This window comes from Budorcas taxicolor, chromosome 11 (assembly GCF_023091745.1).
Source record: "Budorcas taxicolor isolate Tak-1 chromosome 11, Takin1.1, whole genome shotgun sequence".
Lineage (NCBI taxonomy): Eukaryota > Metazoa > Chordata > Mammalia > Artiodactyla > Bovidae > Budorcas > Budorcas taxicolor.
Window position 1 is genome coordinate 162,994,541 of NC_068920.1, and position 18,003 is coordinate 163,012,543.

General features: G+C 59.2%; 2 protein-coding genes across 5 annotated transcripts; one reads left to right on the plus strand and one right to left on the minus strand.

Moving 5' to 3' along the window:
- Positions 1 to 1,411: 1,411 nt before the first annotated feature.
- Positions 1,412 to 7,655, minus strand: ENTR1 (endosome associated trafficking regulator 1). 4 transcript variants are annotated; one of them, XM_052648049.1, is made up of 10 exons: positions 7,536 to 7,625; positions 7,283 to 7,432; positions 6,550 to 6,618; positions 5,738 to 5,850; positions 5,108 to 5,515; positions 4,495 to 4,568; positions 3,964 to 4,075; positions 3,639 to 3,701; positions 3,124 to 3,263; positions 1,412 to 2,416 (listed from the first exon to the last, which is right to left on the minus strand). In XM_052648049.1, exons 1-10 carry the CDS (start codon positions 7,603 to 7,605, stop codon positions 2,392 to 2,394), a joined length of 1,224 nt encoding a protein of 407 aa, XP_052504009.1. In that variant the 5' UTR covers positions 7,606 to 7,625; the 3' UTR covers positions 1,412 to 2,391. The 4 variants fall into 4 exon arrangements, with proteins under 4 accessions (XP_052504009.1, XP_052504007.1, XP_052504008.1 ...); XM_052648047.1 differs by having other exon boundaries at positions 1,412 to 2,420; XM_052648048.1 differs by lacking the exon at positions 6,550 to 6,618 and having other exon boundaries at positions 1,412 to 2,420.
- Positions 7,656 to 7,839: 184 nt separating this feature from the next.
- Positions 7,840 to 17,879, plus strand: PMPCA (peptidase, mitochondrial processing subunit alpha). Its single transcript, XM_052647875.1, has 13 exons — positions 7,840 to 7,929; positions 9,257 to 9,459; positions 9,883 to 9,962; positions 10,203 to 10,285; positions 11,815 to 11,909; positions 12,680 to 12,780; positions 13,105 to 13,368; positions 13,664 to 13,756; positions 14,228 to 14,346; positions 14,439 to 14,529; positions 14,615 to 14,677; positions 15,836 to 15,980; positions 16,942 to 17,879. Exons 1-13 carry the CDS (start codon positions 7,859 to 7,861, stop codon positions 17,109 to 17,111), a joined length of 1,578 nt encoding a protein of 525 aa, XP_052503835.1. The 5' UTR covers positions 7,840 to 7,858; the 3' UTR covers positions 17,112 to 17,879.
- Positions 17,880 to 18,003: the final 124 nt, after the last annotated feature.

Consider the following 18,003-nt stretch of genomic DNA (forward strand, 5'->3'; position numbering starts at 1 on the left):
GAGGCTTTTTAGCTCCTCTTCACTTTCTGCCATAAGGGTGGTGTCATCTGCATATCTGAGGTTATTGATATTTCTCCCGGCAATCTTGATTCCAGCTTGCTTCTTCCAGCCCAGCATTTCTCATGATGTACTCTGCATATAAGCTAAATAAGCAGGGTGACAATATACAGCCTTGACGTACTCCTTTTCCTATTTGGAACCAGTCTGTTGTTCCATGTCCAGTTCTAACTGTTGCTTCCTGACCTGCATATAGGTTTCTCAAGAGGCAGGTCAGGTGGTCTGGTATTCCCATCTCTTGAAGAATGTTCCACAGTTTATTGTGATCCACACAGTCAAAGGCTTTGGCATAGATGTTTTTCTGGAACTCTCTTGCTTTTTCCATGACCCAGCAGATGTTGGCAATTTGACCTCTGGTTCCTCTGCCTTTTCTAGAACCAGCTTGAACTTCTGCAAGTTCACGGTTCATGTATTGCTGAAGCCTGGCTTGGAGAATTTTGAGCATTATTTTACTAGCGTGTGAGATGAGTGCAATTGTGCAGTAGTTTGAGCATTCTTTGGCATTGCCTTTCTTTGGGATTTGCCTCCCTGCGGCCAGGGTCCCAGGACGGGTGGGAGCCCATGCCCTTCCAGTGAGTCAGCAATGGGGCCGCAGAGCTGTTGGTCCATCCCCAGCTCACCCAGCACCTGCGTGATAGCCCAGGACCGGAGCCCCACGGAGTTCAGATCCACAGGCAGAGACGCCTGGTCAACAGTCAAGCCAGGGTGCATTGTCATCTGAAGTTTTTTTTCTTTTACCGTGGAACACTTCAAGCCGCCCCACCTCTTGCCCAGCCAGCCCGGCCTGTGAGCTGGTGGGTGAAGGGAACTCAAAGATGGTGATCTGGTGCCCTCTATGCAGGGCTGTGCATAGAGCCACCCATGCCATGACATGTACCCACGGAAGAGACCCTCACTCTTAACACTCTCCTGCTAGACTACCAGGTCTCAAGTCTGCTCTGAAAACTGATCTGGGAGCCCACTTTTCACCAATAGGCGAGAGCAGGAGGTGGTGGGTGGGGGTAAGATATAGGTCAGAGGAGGCCAGAGGGGGCCCTGTATCTTAGGGCCAGAAGCCCGCAGACTTCTGAACTAAGATCAGAGGGCCTAGCAATGTGAACATCTTGAAAATCCGCCGAAGTGACAGCAAACACTCCAACGCTGCACTCGTGTGTCCCACTCGAGACACAGAACCCTGCTCTGCCTACAGCCGTCCACAGTGCCCGGTCGCTGTGGCCAGGGCCCGCAGCAGTTGTGGGCAAACCCTGACCCCACAAGCTGCATTACCAGCACAAACCACCTGTTAGAACAAGGGTAACAGTGTGATTCTCAAACAGAAAGAGCAGGCTCAATTAGGGAAAAAAGGGACACTGCATATGACTTAGAGTTTATTAAATAAGAAAACTGTTGATTTGAACACGAAGAGAAAAGGCCATTTATTTAAAAACAAATAACACCCACAGGAGAACAGCCAAAAGGGCATCTAGTGTATGTTCAGCTCCCTTCCGGTAGGAAGGCGCTGGAAGGCACCGTGGGAGCCCTCATGCTGACCCGGGGATTCTCTGCCCACGCCTCACGTCCCTGAATCCTGCACGCCGCTGCCCAAGATGCCACTGGAAACGCCTATCAAACCCTCCAACCAAAGAGTTCCCAAGTCTGAAGGCCGGTGAAGAGATGCGCTTAGATGGTGTCCCGCCGTGGAATGCCTGTGCTGACCTCGGTCCCTAGGGGGACAAGAGCGACCACTGCACAGGGCGTCTGTGCTCAGACCACCAACCGCAAGAGCCCTCCCCTGCCAGAAGCAGAGGGAGCAGACGGCAAGCCAGGGCACGCGGAGCGAGGGCAGGAAGGCACACGTCCCTGTCCAAGGCAAGCAGGCACTTTACGGCTGGTATAACGTGTCTCTACTGACAAAAGCAAAGCCGACCAACGGAACTCCTCTTACACCTAGAGCCCTGGAATGACGACGGGAGACACTGACTGCAAAACCGCTGCTTTCGTTTACTAACTCAAAAAAGATCACTGCTTTTATAGAATTGCCTTCGAACAGACGATCAGCGTCTATGAAGCGGTGTGGAACTCGCCTAGAAAGGCTACACGGGAGTGCAGGTGCAGCCCCTGTGTGTGGCTAATAACACTGCCGCGGTCACGAAGGTAGTGTCTCGGGATAAAGCTTTACTGTGGGTGGAGGCTGCACATGGAGACGCCGCGGCAGCTCGGGATCCGTCGGGAAGTGGCTTCAGGATGTGAACAGAGCTGGGAGCTGGAAGCACCTTCGCAGATCTCACGACTCCTCCCCTTGGTCTTTAATCTCAGAAATTCTGTCTATAGATTTAAGGATTTCAGCAACCAGATTCAATGTTTCAGCTCCAGAAACCAGCTGCCTGAAACGAAAGCCCAGAGGTGACAGATGGTTTCTATTAACACAGTCGCTCCGGGGGAGGAGCAGAAGCCCTGGGACTTCCCTGGTTTCCCAGTGGTTAGGGCTTCACGCTTTCACTGCAGGGAGCATGGGTTTGAGCTCTGGCTGGAGAGCTAAGAACCTGAAAGCTGCGTGGTGCATCCTGACCCCACCCCCGCCCACAAAATATACTCGCCATAAACCCCCAAACAAAAAAACACAACAAAAAACCCAGAGCGTTAAAGCAAAGGAGGTCTCGAGCAAAAGCTGCAGTTTGTTCAATATCAGATTTACTCTCCAGATACTATGTGTTCAACTTAAAAGTGATGGGCGTCACTGTCTGCGGTTGTGGCTGGACACCACTGCCTGCCAAGCTCAACCCAGGGAGACAGAGGACGCCGGCCAAGGATGCCTCCCGGAAGCCTTGTTCAAGTTTACGTGTTTTTACAAGAGAGACAGTACCATCTCCTGTTTCACCCCAAATCCTGGCAGACGTCTTCCAGGCGATTAAGACCTGCCTGATGCTAACCCTCAAGCCTCCCAGGTGAGAGTGGTTGTCAGTTATCTCCACACGGACAGGGAGGGGCTGCTGGCCCAGGCTGCCTCCCATGACCCTGGCGTGAACAGGGTCACAAGCCCCGCCCCCCAGCCTGCAGCTTCAACAGCGGCGAAGGCCCCGCACTCACTTGATGGAGGCGTGCGCATTGTTCATGACCACACGGAGGTTGTGCAGGGCCACGTCCGTGTTCTGCTTCACCACCGTCAGGCTGGCGCCCTGGCCTGACCGCAGGGCTTCGTTCTCACGCTTGAAGTTAGAGACCTGGGCCTGCGGGGAGGGGAGACGTTACGACTTTCCCGACTGAACAGGAAAGCTGCCAAGAGGCTGTCCGACTGAAACCAAGCACCGCGCCCGAGGTAGTGCGACCAGAGGACACCCCATCTGTCCCCCACGACAAGGCGCCCTGTGCTGGGGGGCTCCTGAGAGACATGACCTCTCGCCATGCTGGCACCTCGCCGCCACCTGGGGTGCTGGGACCCATCCCCAGCCCCGTGTGGGGCTCGACCAGGAGGCCCTGAGAAGGCAGCTCATACTGTCCTGATTCGGGTGCTTTGTGTTGTTGGGAGGGAACTGGAGGGGAGGGTGGGGGAGGAAAGGCTCTTTCGCTCACACGCGAACCGGTGAGGCCCTCTTGCTGGTTACCTGGAGCAAGCTGACCTCCTGTCTCAGTTTCAGGACGTGGTTTTCTGCCTTCACTGCACGCTTCTGTGATTTCCCCCGACCAAGAGAGAAAGGAAAAGCCATCACTGACACGGCAGCTTGGACACAGCGCACGTCCCCTCCGTTCCTGTCCCTCCCGGTCACCTGGCGGGCCCACCCAATGGCTGGGCAGCCCATAGTGAGGGACCCTTGCTCACGGCCCCCGGCCTGGGCTCCCCACAGGAGTGGCACACCCGATGCTTCACAAAGCCTGGCCGGGCAGGCCCGCCCAGCTCTCCCCCTGCCGACAAGCGCCCCGTCTGCTCACAGTCATGAGCTCCAGATTCCGTTCCACCTGCTGCACCACCGACTCCAGGTCATGATAGTCACTCTCCTCCTTGATCATTTTCGCTTCTAACTTCCGCTCAAGTGTCCTCACCCTTGTTAAGGAAAAAGCCTGAGTTATCAGTAACTCCTGCGACTAATTCTAAGGACAGAAGAGTACCAGAAGTTTTAACTGGATTGATCAGATAAAAACCACCGGAGCCCGAGGTTACAGAATGCATCTGCAGAAGCACAACCTTGGAGCTAGACACGAGTCAGCCCACGGTTGGGGCGCCCAGGGTGGTGGGGGCGGCTTGCCGACAGCCCCGCCACTCCGCCATCACGTGTGGCTGGTTTTGCTCTAAAGTTTTCAAATAAACTTTAACACAGAACATAAGAAACGTATCTGACACTGAGGATTTAATGCAATAAAACCCAGGCTCCGTCCAACTCTGATACTTCATTATCGCTTTCACAGTGGTTTCTGAGGGTCGGGACGTGGCTGAATTGCGAGCCTATCTAAAAGCTTACATACATTTCTGTTTGAGTTTCAGAGAAGCTCTGAACCTCAGTCAGCTTTCTTCTCAGCTTAGAATTCTCATCTTTCAGCTGCAGAAAAAGAAAATCCTTATTAGAAACTCAGAGTCTCACTCAAAAGGAGTCTTCATTTTCACAGTTTGGCTCTGGAACTTCTTAATAAGCAAAACCATTCCAGAGGATCACTCTACAGTCCACGCAGAGAAAAAGAGAACAGAAGTGGCTGCTTTTTAGAACCTGTCAGACTCCACTTTTACTCAGAATAACTCTTTCTAAATGACTATAATCTTTTCACCAGGCAAGCTGTCCTCAACTGCTGCCTGGAGTGGACCGTTTTCCGAGAGGCAGCGCTCTGAGGGTTTCCCCCTGCCTCTGTTTACGCCAGAGGCTGGCCCCCCGGCAGTCCTCTGCCGCTCCTCCTTGGGACTTTCCAGGCGCCTACATGGTCAGCACGGGGACGCTGCCGCAGCTGCAGCAGCACAGACTTTCGTCCTTGGAGCCCAAACCCCAGGCCGTGGAGGACGCTGGGGGCTCCGGCATCCTCCAAGAAAGTTGCTCAGGCACGAGCAGTGACCAGGGTGGGGTGCCGACGCAACCCCCCCCTCACTTACTGCTTCGTAACTTATCTGCAGCGTCCGAAGGTGCCTGTCCCCCAGACTCTCTCCGTGGGCTGTGAAGTCAGCGCTGGGGCTCCCCGTCGGGGAGATGCGAGAGTCGGAGTCGCTCAGGGTCCATGGGGGCAGAGACTCGGGCCCCACCAGCTCCGACGGGTTGGAGAAAAAGGAGACGTACGTGCTGCAGGGTGACGTGCTGGCGGCCACCCTGGAGGAGTGCGTCTGCTCCACGGCGGACGGTAAGTAGGCCCCGTTCCACCCGTCCTCCTCATCTTCCTCCTCGTCCAGGAGGTCGCCAGCCCCCGTCGGGTCTTCGAAAAATGGCTGCTGATATTCCAGGCCATAGCCCACAGTCTGGGAAGCTGGGGAGGTGCAGTCGAGTCCCAGCGAGTGCCTCGTGGCTTCCTAGAGAAGGTGGGGAAGCAATGCTCAGACTGGGGCTGCTGCAGGCCGTCCCTCCCAGACGTCTGCTACTGGCACAGAGAGCAAGGAGCCCGGTGGCCTTGAACCCCACGCTACGGCTCCGCGGGGGTACATCAGCTGCTCGCTTCGCCCCTCATCCCGTGCGCGTCAGGAGAGATGTCTGAAGGGTTTCTAGGGTCGCTGCAGACGCGGCCTTGGGTTTACCTTCGAGTAAACCCTGCTGTCGGCGTCCTCCTTCGACAGGCTCAGGTTCTTGGTCTTCAGGAACTCTTTAAAGGAGAATGGATTCGCCGCTTCGAGGTCTCCGAGTTTATCATCTGAAAGATACCAGGTGTCACTCAGGCAAAAAGCCTCCGGAAGGCCCTCAGAGGGAGCTCCTATTCACTGCTCTCGCCTGAACGCGACCCCACCTACATCGGGAATGCTCACGTCCTTCCCCAGACCCCGGTGATGCCGGGAGATGACTAGCTGCCTGACAGGATGGACCGACTCGGGCGCCCGAGACCCTCCTTCCAGCCCCGCGCCCCCTGCACCTTGTTGCCATTGGGCTCCACCTAGGGAGTGCGAAGGCGCCCATGGGTCCCCTCCCGGCCAGAGGCTCCAGGAGCAGCCTGCAGCGGGGCCGGCAGACATCAAGTCACTGCTCCGCCGCCAGCCTCTTCCCGCCTCACCTCAGCCTTCCCTTCTCTCCCCCACTCCTTGGGGACCCAGGCAGCCACCCCGCAGCCCTTTCAGCCCACCGACGACGCCCAGCCCAGTTGCTAGTCCTGTGTGAAGTTGGCTCCCGTGACTTCAGCTCCACCCCCGTCTCTTCAGACCCCTCAGGCGTGACTTCCCTCCTTCCCTCCCCCCCGACGGTGAAGATCAGATCTGTGGGGCTCCACTCCCACTGGCTCTTCTGGGCTCCAGGTAGACTAGTTATACGCTGTCAGATCTACAGCCCCAGCCCTGGGCACGCGCCTGGCACGTGGAGACGTGGATGGAGAGAAAACAAAAGGATTACCGAACTACTCTACCTCCAAAGTGTGTGTTCTGAGCTCCTGGTGGACCTTGCTTAGCACACTTCCCCTTTCCATAGCCAAAATCTGCAGAGAGACACCATCACCCCACTGTGACCACACGAGTGCTCTGTGACCCCAGCTCTCTCTGACACGGGGTCTCTAGTGCCGTGGTGTCTCACAGCCTGGAGGACGTTTAAAGCTCTCGCCCATGGGCTGCTGCCATGGGCCTCGGCATCTGTGATTCTGAAAAACCTCCCGATGGGTTTGACGCCGAGTAGGGCGGGCATCTTGTGGTACCTCCGGAACGCCCTTGTGGGTGGTCAATGGCTCTCAGACCCCTACAGATCCGCCTAAACGCCCCGGAATACCCTGAAGGCCAAGCAGTGTTAGCCACCTGGGGAGAATTAGGAACTAAAGCTGGCCTCCGCCCAGCTGCAGGGGACCAGAGAATGGTTTAAGCCTGGTCTGCTGAAGGCTTAGAAGAAAGACAGGGTTTTCTGGGCTCACCCTGGGCCTACCTCTAAGCCAACATTTACTGCGGTCTACTGGAACTGTCTGGCGGGGGCGGGGGCGGGGGCGGGGGGTTCTCCACTATCTGACTGTGAGCTCCAGGCGGCGGGACTCCCAGCGCCCGGCACCCGGTGGGGTTAGTGGTCATCGCGACGCCGGGGGTGAGCTGCGCTACCGCGCGGTACCGCAAGCAGCGCCGGCCCCGGGGAGGGCGGGGTCCCTGAAGCTCGTCTCTCACCTGTGTCTCCCACGGAAGCTAGCACCGGACTGGGCATATAGCACATAAACGTCGGCCGAAAGCCGAAGAAGTGGGACTCCAGGTCCCTGGCTGGGGGGCGCTCACAGTCTAGCTGGGGGAGACAAGACCGGCGCTCATAGAACGCGGGAGCTGTAATAACAACAAGAGCGACTCTTCACCCGCGCGCCCGCCTCACCTGGACCTCAGCGCGGCCGCTGGGTCGCGGCCGCCCGCCCGCCCCCGGCCCGCTCACCGTCCGGAATGACGAGGCTCCGGGCCCGGGACAGCGGGGTGACGCCCGGGCGGCGCGCGTAGCCCGCCATCGCCGCGGGCTGCGCGGCGCCGGCCCTCTTCAGCCCGGCAGCGGCGGCTCCATGGCCCCGGCTCCGTCCCGGCCGCGGCCCGAGTCGCCCGCCTCCGTCGCCCGCCGCTCGGCCGCCGCTCCGAGCCTCCGGCCGCTGCTTCCGCTCCGCGCACCGGAAGCGCGAGGCCGAGCGCCGCGAGCGGACGCCGGGGGGGCGGGGCTCCGGGGGCGGAGCAAGAAGTGACGACAGAAGCGGTGGGCGGTGCCACAAGATGGCGGCCATGGCGCTGGCGGCGGCGCGGCTGCTGCGGGGCGCGGGCTCGTGGGGCCGCTCGCGGCCGAGGTGAGCCGGGGGCGGGCCGGGGGCCGGCCGGGGGCCGGGGCAGCCCGAGCCCTTCTGGACGCCCCGCCTCTGGCTTCCCCATGCCGTGGCGCGGCGGCCGGTCAGCGGGCTGGGGGTGCGGGACCCCGGCCCCGGCCCCGAGGCGACGGGGGGACTTCCTCGTCTGGCGCCCCGGGCTCCGGCCCCGGGCTTCATCCGTCTCTCCTCTCCCTCCCGCTTCTCCCGGGCGGTCGGGGGGGGGGGGGGGCTTGTCCGAGGTCACGTGTCATCTCCGCCTCGGGCCCCTTCCGGCCGCGTGTCCCCTTGTGAGGCCGAGCCCGCGGAGCCAGGGTTCCGTGGTGGCCAGAGCCGTGCCCTTGGCCGCGGTGCTGTGCACTTCCTCTGGACCTCGGGCCTTTCCCACACGGGCACTTGCGTTGAGGCGACAGGTGGGGTTTTGCCTTCTCGCTGTGTACAGGAGTTGCGTGGGAGCCGGGTGCTGTGATGACAGAAACCAGGCGGTGGGTTCAGACAATCGCGCACCTAGAGTATCAGCTTTGAAGCCGCAGTTCAGCGGTAGGAAACAGGAGACAACTTCAGGAAGAATGAAGAGCAGCCTCCAAGGAGGTGACGTTTAAGCCAGGAGAGGTGGGGAGTGAGAGAAGGGCCAGCGCTGTGAGCAGTGCGGGTGAAGAAGGCAGGCCCAGCTGTGGGAGCGATGAGCCCAGCGTGTTGAGAGAGTGAACAGCGGGCCAGTGGGTGCGCCTGGTGCGGCGGGGCTCCCCGGGTTAGGAGATGAGTTTGGAGAGTGAGTCAGGGGTCAAAGCATAGGAAGCCTTTGGGACCGAGTAAAGAGGCGTGGCTTCCATTTAGACTCCAGGGGGGGCTGTTGAAGGGCAGAGCTTGGTCAAGTGCTCTGTGAGTAGAAATTGGCTTAACCCACACAGCCCCCACCCCAAGGGGCTGTTACTACTGTTTCATAGACACAGCACCAGCTTGCCTCCAGTGCCTCGGCTCAGCCAGAGTTTGTTCCCTCAGTGGTGCTCTTGGTCACCCCTCTGCCCTCTCCCTAGGGCGGTGTAGAAATCCTCTACGTAAGGAGATGCAGACGTTTCTGATGCGTGAAAAACACAGCTGCACCTTGGTGGCCACCACGGTTTACACTGTTCTCTCCCTCTCTCTCTTTTTTTTTTCTGGTCGTTCCAGGCGTCTTGCAGGATGTCAGTTCCCCAAGCAGATATTGAGTCTGGGCCCTGGCCATGCACGCGCCGGGTCGTAACCACTGTACTGCCAGGGAAGTCCGCATCATCTCATTTTTCTCATACCTGGACCGCCTTCTCTGTTTCAGGTTTGGAGACCCTGCATACAGACGGTTCAGCAGTGGTGGTGCCTACCCCAGCATCCCCCTCTCTTCCCCCTTGCCCGGAGTACCCAAGCCTGTTTTTGCTTCAGTTGACGGACAAGAGAAGTTCGAAACCAAAGTGACCACACTGGACAATGGACTCCGTGTGGCATCCCAGAATAAGTTTGGACAATTCTGTACAGTAGGAAGTAAGTACTGTTGGTAATGTTGTGGGTGTTCCTGTTTGTTACAAAATGCACACACCTCAGTTGACTTAGTTGTAATTAGGGCGTAGTTAATGAACTGTACCCTAAGTGAAAAAGCATATTATAGCATCTGAAAATTTAGTAGCTGGAGAATGAACAGTGGCTGTCTCGGTGGTGGGTTTTTCCCCCCCTTTCTACCTTTCTGTTACTCTAAAAGTTTTCTACGGCAAGCATAACATGGACAGTTCTGTAAATACTGACGTATGTGTACAGCTGTGAAGTGTTGAGTCAAGACAGTGTACATGCTCCTCACTCTCACGTGTTTAAATTTGGCTGTTTAGTCATATTCACACTTTTAAAAGGTTTGTCTTAAGTGTTTCCTCTTGAACATTTTGTTTAATCTGTCAATTTTCTTTTTATCACCAGTTCTTATTAACTCTGGATCAAGATACGAAGCGAAGTATCTTAGTGGAATTGCTCACTTTTTGGAAAAATTGGCATTTTCGGTCAGTGTCCAGTTGGTCATTTTGAGTCTATGCTTGGGAAGAACCTATCCGGTTTTCCTCTTTTAGAATGGCAGTTTCCATAAGTGATTAAGTTGCTGAGTTGATATTAATTAAAGGTATTTGAGTTAAGAAAAGAAAGTTGATTTAATGTGTTTTGAAAGCAAAAGTAAAGTATTTTCTTAAAAATTGTATTTTGGAGGTTGTTTTGGACTGCTTATTTAGGTTCTCTTGTTTTTCTAGTCTACTGATCGATTTGGCAGCAAAGATGAAATTCTGCTTACCTTGGAGAAGCATGGGGGTATCTGTGATTGCCAGACATCAAGGTATGCCGGCTTCACACATGGGTTAGATTCCCCTCGCAGCACGTGGCCCTACAGCTCTCCTCTTTGCTCACAGTCCCCTGAACCCCTCCCTCGAAGAGGCTGTGGAGCCGAATGATGAGAAGCGAGCCCTGGTCCAGGCAGAGAGCTGGTGGCGAATTGGAAGAGTGGACAAACTTTGAGGGCCACAGGGTCTCCAGAAGGCCGTTTCCCGGTCATTGGAGATGGGCTGCCAGCTGAGCACAGGGGGTCTCCACGGGGCTCACAGAGCAGGCAGAGGGTGGCCCCACGGGTAATGGACCTCAGAGCCAGGGACCCAGGGTGTGGTGGGAGCGTGGAGGATGGGCCTCTAACTTGGTCTGGAGTCAGGAAAGTGACTTGACGTTGGGCCTGGTTCTTGAGGGAGTTTGCCAGGTGGAATGATGGGAGACAGCGGCTCAGACCCGGAGAGTAGCAATCGCAGAGGCTCTGCCTGAAGAGGCAGGGGTCTGTTTGGGAGGGGGGTTCACAGACAGCTAGGGGTGTGGCGGACAGGCAGGTGGCGTCTGTCTAGTGTAGAGCGTGTTCAGAAAGCTCTGTTCAGGGTAATATGAGATGAGCAAAGATCACGCTTTGGGGGCGGGGCCCGTCGTGCGGCGTTTGGAATCTCATTATCAGTTCCCTGACCCGGGGTCGAGCTTGTGCCCCCTGCAGTGGAAGTGCAGGATCCTAATGCAGGGACCCCAGGGAAGCCCCAGGCCATACTTGTTTAAGTGGTTGGTTATTTCCATCTGAATGCTACGTAGTGAAAGGACAAGGATTAGAGTTAGCGTGGTCTCTGTGTTCACGTGTTCAAAAAGAAGTCTGCTGAGAAGCTGGTGATTCCCAGCTGCCTGTGAGTGAAGTCAGACTCTGCCTGCGGTGTCATCTAGAGCCTCTTCCTCCGTGTCCCCAGGTCCCCTTCTGGTCAGGCGGGCCTGAGTCCTGCTCCCACGCAGCCCACCCACTCCCCGCTCCCCGTCTGGCCCTCTCTCGCGGCTCTGCTCAGGACGGCCCCTTCCCTGCAGAGGCCCCGGGGCCGCCTCTGCTCTAGAGCTCGCTCCGCTCCTGGCCGCTGTGCTCTGTGGCCTCCTGCCTGGCCACCCCTCTGCCCACACTCGTGGCTCTGGCTTTCAGCGCCCGTGCTTCCCCTTCCGAGGCGACTTGGTGCGCCTGTCCCATCGCGGCGCTGCTGTCTGAGGCCATGTGTGCACCCCACGGACCGGCCACGCAGCAGACAAGCAGCACAGGGGGCAGGAACAGCTGTGGAGGGGCCTGTGCTGGCGACAACCGCTCAGAGCCCCGCTCGTTGGCTGGACAGTGTCTTCCACTCCAGCGCTTAGCCTGCGTGCAGGTGTGGACCCTGCCTGCCGAGGGTTCGTGCTGTACGACGGAAGGGAGCAGCACCGGGTGTGGGCTGAGCCTGGATGCAGAGTGGCATTACCCCCACCCCACCCCGCGAACGCCTGTCGTGACCTCAGTGCCCCCAGGATTGGTTTTGTTGGGTTTTTCAGAGACACCACCATGTATGCTGTGTCTGCTGATTCTAAGGGCCTGGACACCGTGGTGGGCTTGCTGGCAGATGTGGTCCTGCACCCCAGGCTGACAGGTGTGCACTCTGGCTGCTTGAGGGGTCCCTGGGGGTGGGGTGCCTGGAGTTGTGCCGGCGTCCTGCCCTGGGGAGGGGCACGGTGTCCTTGGAGCCTTGGGCTGCCCGACCAGGGACGGCTGGCACAGGGACACGCTCACAGTTGGAAGTGTGCTTGATGCTGGGCGCGTGACATGCCTCTCTCTGCTCTGTGGCATCTGCAGTGGAAAGGCCCTTTCATTTCAGAAAGGCCTCTGGGGTGGCGTTTATACACTGAATGGTGTGCTACCAGGAGTCTCCGTGTCCGTCTCCCCCCGCCTCCCACAGCCTTAAGAACGGCAGGATTTGAGCTCCCTGCCAGGGGCGGGGCCAGACTGGGCTGGCTGCGGTGTTTCACAGCAGTCTGGCCTCGGGGCGGTGCGGGGGAGCGGGGGTCCCAGGCTACAGGACCACATTCACGGTCCTCTGGCGTTTGTTCAAGTGGCCTGAGGAAACGGCCCCCCGACGTTGGTCTGTGCACGTGTCTGGGTGGACGGTTGGGGACCCGCGTGCCTCTCTTGGGAGGAGGTCGCGCCTCAGAGCAGGTCCATGTGGTTGCCTCGTGCCGGAGCGTGCCCAGTTCTCCAGTCTGCCTGCAGCGTGGGCCCCGTCCCCCTGGCTCGCACGTACGTCCCTCAGGACTGTCCCAGGGGAAGGCAGAGGAGACTGCCAGCGCCCACGGGTCAGCGACATGGCCTGTTCAGGGATCCAGGCTCCAGGTGGCTCCTGAGCCTCGATTTGGTTCTTTGCAGACGAGGAAATTGAGATGACGCGCATGGCTGTGCAGTTTGAGCTGGAGGACCTCAACATGCGGCCCGACCCGGAGCCACTCCTCACCGAGATGATTCACGAGGTGCGGGGGCGTGGGACGGCCCCGGGGCCACCTCTGGGGACGTCTGGGATTTCTCAGTGTGTCAGTTGTGCCCGTTGTAAACTTTCCAGTCCTCAGAGCAGTGAGAGCTCTGGGATGTGCCTTTTACGTTTCCTATGAGTTCTCATTCTGGAGAGGCAGATTTTACTATTTTTGTAAACACACAAAGCTGCTCCGCCAAACAGCAGCTGAACCAAGCAGCCGGCAGGCTGTCCCGTCTGGTGGGAGTCCCACGGGCCAGCTCTCTCGTGGGGGCCTGGCCGCCTTCTCCTTGTCATGTGTGCTCCTCTCGCTTCCTGTGCCAAGGCCGCGTACAGGGAAAACACGGTGGGCCTCCACCGTTTCTGCCCCGTGGAGAACATCGGAAAGATCAACCGGGAGGTGCTGCACTCTTACCTGAGGAACTACTACACCCCTGACCGCATGGTGCTGGCCGGGGTAGGGGTGGAGCACACGCAGCTGGTCGAGTGCGCCCGGAAGTACCTCCTGGGGACCTGCCCCGCCTGGGGCACTGGGGCAGCCGTGCACGTGGACAGATCAGTGGCTCAGTACACCGGGGGCATCGTCAAGGTAACGCCACGACCTCGGGCTGCACGTACTTTCTTGGACTTCTCTTTAGGTGCTATCTTAGGTTTATCCTGTGGGTGTTTGAGTTGATGGTGTTGTCACAGCTTCACCTTAACCCAAATCCTGCTTAGAGCTGAGTTGGCCCAGAGCCAGAGGCTTGAGTGGCTCTCGCCTCTCCAGGGCCTCCCGATGTTCATGTGTGACTTCTGTAGGCCTGCTCAGAGACCCCTTGGCCTGAGGAGCGCGAAGGCCCAGTGGCCCGTCCCTCAGAGCGCACGCCCATTCTGCTTGGTTGCAGCTGGAGAGAGACATGTCCAACGTCAGCCTGGGCCCCGCCCCATTCCCTGAGCTCACGCACATCATGATTGGCCTGGAGAGCTGCTCCTTCCTGGTGCGTCCCACTGGCCAGGGGTCTGGGGTGGGCATTGCCCTGCTGAGCGCTGCTCCAGCCTCCCACAGGAGGGGAATGTCACCTCCCCCTCATGAGTCCCCCTCCATGTCCCTGCAGGAGGGGGACTTCATTCCCCCTACCCCCCATGTCCTCACAGGAGGGCCCTTCACTTCCCTCCACTGACCCCCCCATGTCCCTGCAAGACGGGGATTTCACTCCCCCCACTGACTCCCCTCCCCGTGTCCTCACAGGAGGCCTTCACCTCCCCCCACTGACCGCCTCCCCGCCCCAGTGTCCCCACAGGAAGGGGACTTCATCCCCCCTCCCCTCCGTGTCCCCACAGGAGGCCTTCACCCCCCCCGACACCCCCCCGCCCCGGTGTCCCCACAGGAAGGGGACTTCATTCCCCCTCCCCCCCCGTGTCCCCACAGGAAGGGGACTTCATCCCCCCTCCCCCCCGTGTCCCCACAGGAAGGGGACTTCATCCCTTTTGCGGTTTTGAACATGATGATGGGCGGGGGTGGCTCCTTCTCGGCCGGCGGGCCCGGCAAGGGCATGTTCACCAGGCTCTACCTCAACGTGCTCAACAGGTGGGTTGGGCGTGCCGCATCCAGTTGTGTTGGGGCCCCAGCCCAGCTGAGCCCACTTTGGGGCTATGACGCCTCTCCTGTGTCCCTCGCAGGCACCACTGGATGTACAACGCGACCTCCTACCACCACAGCTATGAGGACACGGGCCTGCTGTGCATCCACGCCAGTGCCGACCCCAGACAGGTGAGGGGGGGCCGCTCTCCCCTGGGGACCAGGCCTCAGGCCACGGGGCTCAGCTGGCACGCTTGTGTTTCCCGCTCTCATGCAGGTTCGAGAGATGGTGGAAATCATCACAAGAGAGTTTGTCTTAATGGCTGGGACTGTGGACGTGGTGAGTACATCCGCGGTGCTGGCTGGTGGAGAGTGCGGCATGGGGGCGGCCAGCAGCGGGCCTGTGCTCCATGCCCACCCCAGCAGCGGCTCAGCCGGGACAGTGCTGCCCGCAGGCGGGGGGCCCGTCCTCGCTGGTGTCCCTGCTGAGGAGCCCCCAGCCCGGCCTCTTGGGCCTGCCCCGTGGCGCCTCAGCCACCTGCGGAGGAACCGGAGAAGCGCCCCACAGAACAAGCCAGCCCCCCGGGGTGTTTGTCTCACTTTTTCTGGCTCTGGTTTAAGTTTTGTTTCCTTGTTTGTTTTTTATGCCATACACATTTAGAAGTCTTGTTTTTTCCTGGACCAGAGCTGGCACAAATGAGCAGGTTCTATATACACGGTCACGTGGCCCATGCTCACACACACCCACAGGCACCAGCAGCAGAGAGCCCGGCGCGTGCGCCGTCTCCTCCGGGCTAGTGCTTTGCCTCTAGAGCTGCTTTCTGCACGGCCCATCTGCAGACTATGCAGTTACCACATATTTCTTCCCTAATAAGGAAAAGAAGCATGGTCTTAACAATAAAAACACGTTTGAAAGTTTACATTTGACTTCATTAGCATTCTCCCAGAAAAATAGTATGGTGTTTTTCTCTCAGGCGAAGCCAATTTGAGACAAAAAGTATTTGCCTGAGGTTGCAAAAGTGAAAAGTCTTACACTTCCAACTTGGTCGCAGAGGCCCCAGGTGCAGAGCTGGTAGCGTGAGCTCTGCTGCCTGGGCCTTGCTCCTGGGCTTGGGGGAGGCCCTGGAGCCGACATCCGATTTGTTTTGCTTATGATTGCCATGTGTGGCCCCCTTTGGGGGGAGGTTTGAGGTTTCTCCTGCTTGTGTCACACGGCAAACTTTAAACACAAGCGCTCCGGAGAGGCAGAACTTATGCCTGTTTGGAATGTGGCCAGGGTCCTGTTAGTGCGGTTCTCCCTGAAAGCCCCGAGGATAAAGCACGGCGGTGCTTGATGGTGACTTGGGCGAAAGCCTGGGCCCGGGGGGGTTTCCTCCCTTATTCAGCTCAGGGTAAGCGAAGACCCTTCCTCAGGACACATCTGTCAGCCTCTGCTGCCTGGGCCGCATGCCAGGGGCCGGGTGGTGGGGCGCGAGGACTGAGCCACGTGCCCCCGCAGGTGGAGCTGGAGCGGGCCAAGACACAGCTCATGTCCATGCTCATGATGAACCTGGAGGCCCGGCCCGTCATCTTTGAGGACGTGGGGAGGCAGGTGCTGGCCACCCGTTCCAGGAAGCTGCCCCACGAGCTGTGCGCACTCATCCGTGAGTAGGGTTCCCAGGTGGGGCCCCACGGGCTCGTGCCCCGCCTTGCCCTTCGCCCGGCGTGCTTCCCAGCCCTGCCAGCGCCAGCTCAGCGCCTTACTCGTGCCGCCCCAGCTTTTTGCCCCCTTACACACGGGCCTCGCAGCCCCTCCAGGTTTAACACGTTCAGCAGGGACCTGGGTGGAGCATGTGGCCAGAGCCCGCTGCACGTGGAGGGGCAGCAGCCCCCACGGCGGCTCTGTACCAGGCGTTGGCGGTCTCCCTGCTTGGACGTCCAGGCGTGCCCTAAGCTTCATCTGCCTGTGACTCTCAGCTTCTGCAGATTGCTCTGGGTCTGCAACCCCAGAAGGGTTCGCCTGCCGCCTTGTGGAGGCGCCTCACTAGGGTGAAGTGTCTCCTGGGTGTGGAGGCCTGCTGGGAACCACGCTCGCCCCACGTGTGGGTGCACTCTTTCTTCCCTCGGAGAAGCCCCTTGGCGCTTGAGAACCACAGTTCTGACCTCCCCAAGGCCTCATCTTCTGTAGGAAACTAGTTCCTGGGGTGTCAGTCCCTCCTCTGAGGCTGGGCTGTGTGTACGGCTCCTCAGCCCCCTGGTTCCAACCCCATCCACTGTCCATGCAGCCCTGAGGGGGTAGCTTTTCCTCTCCTGTGGAGTTGTATAGGTGAATCAGATGAGGTCTGTTTTTTCCCTTGGTTATTACTAACTTCCTGGGAATGAGCACATCCTTGTGTGTCTGAAACTGACCCTTGCCCTCTCACAGACCTCGCCCTGACCCGCTGCAGCCCACTCTTGGCTGCACTTGGACACTCTGCAGTCCCTAGCGCCGCTCCCGGCAGGTGGGGGGTGATGGCGGGGGACTCCCCCCACCGCCCCGCCGTCTGTTCAGGGCTGCCACCAGTGTGTAGAGGGCTGGGCTGCGGCGGGTGCGGGGTGGCCCTGACACCTCTGCTCCTGTGCCAGGCGACGTGAAGCCGGAGGACATCAAGAGGGTCGCCTCCAAGATGCTCCGCGGGAAGCCCGCTGTGGCCGCGCTGGGGGACCTGAGCGAGCTGCCCACCTACGAGCATGTGCAGACGGCGCTGGCCAGCAGGGACGGGCGCCTGCCCCGGGCGTACCGGCTCTTCCGGTAGAGGCGCCGCGGCGGCGCGCCCCCTGTGCGTCTTGGGGGTGACAGCAGGGCAGACATTCATGGCCTGGGACTTCCCTGAACCTGAGTGGAAAGCTCAGCAGAGCACACTTCCTTCAGAAGACAGGCCAACCAGCAGAATAAAGGTTGCTCTCCAGCCCTGTGGCCGGAAACCAGGGACTCGCAGGGAAGGGAAGCCACCGGTGGGGGTCAGGCCAGGCTCACCTTCCTGCTTGCCCAGGAATCTGGGCAGGTGGGGGCACCACGCGGTCCCTGAAACGAATGGTGTTGGAGTGGGTGAGGCCTGATGTCTCCTCAGAAGCCAGCAGGGGCCACCAGCCTGCCCGCTTCTGGAGGCTGTGGCCATCCACACCAGCATCTGGGGTCCCAGGGTGACCCTTCATCCCGCTTGACTGATGCAGGGAAGCTTCTCCCTCTCCTGATCTCCGAGGTGTGCAGGCAGGGCGGCTGGGCCTTCTGAGACTTGACTGGGGGACGTGCTGGGCGGCAAGAGGACCAGGGCTGTGTGTGGCACCCTGCAGGGCCAGGCGGCCTTGGTGGTGGCACTGCAGGGCTTGGGCACTGCACTGGCTGCCTCGCCCTCCAGACGCTGTGGTTCAGAGGGAGGCTTCCTTCCTGGCCGTCAGCGGGGTGCACAGCTTTGTAGCGAAGAGTCGACTCCAGGCCATGTGTTTAGAAAGCCCAAGGGCAGCCCCTGCTGGGTGCAGGAGTGATCTCAGGCCGTCAAATAAATGTTTCAGCTTCGGCGTCATCCGTCATGTCCACTCGCCTTGCCACAGCCTGTCGCCACACCTCTGTCCCTCTGCTGCCACGCAAGAGTCCTGGCCTGGGTGGGAGGTGCCAGTCCCTGCCCTTGCTCGGCCCTCTGCTGCCGT

Bases quoted from the DNA above. Each gene is read 5' to 3' on its own strand.
- ENTR1 (XM_052648047.1), bottom strand. From the start codon at position 7,605: ATGGCGGGCTACGCGCGCCGCCCGGGCGTCACCCCGCTGTCCCGGGCC. The intron at 5,851-6,549 runs GTAGAGTAGTTC...GGTATCTTTCAG, and splicing joins TCAGAACACACACTTTGGAG to ATGATAAACTCGGAGACCTC. The intron at 3,702-3,963 runs GTGAGCAGACGG...GGGAAATCACAG, and splicing joins GGAATCTGGAGCTCATGACT to AAGCGTGCAGTGAAGGCAGA.
- PMPCA (XM_052647875.1), top strand. From the start codon at position 7,859: ATGGCGGCCATGGCGCTGGCGGCGGCGCGGCTGCTGCGGGGCGCGGGC. The intron at 11,910-12,679 runs GTGTGCACTCTG...GGTTCTTTGCAG, and splicing joins CCTGCACCCCAGGCTGACAG to ACGAGGAAATTGAGATGACG. The intron at 13,369-13,663 runs GTAACGCCACGA...GCTTGGTTGCAG, and splicing joins ACACCGGGGGCATCGTCAAG to CTGGAGAGAGACATGTCCAA.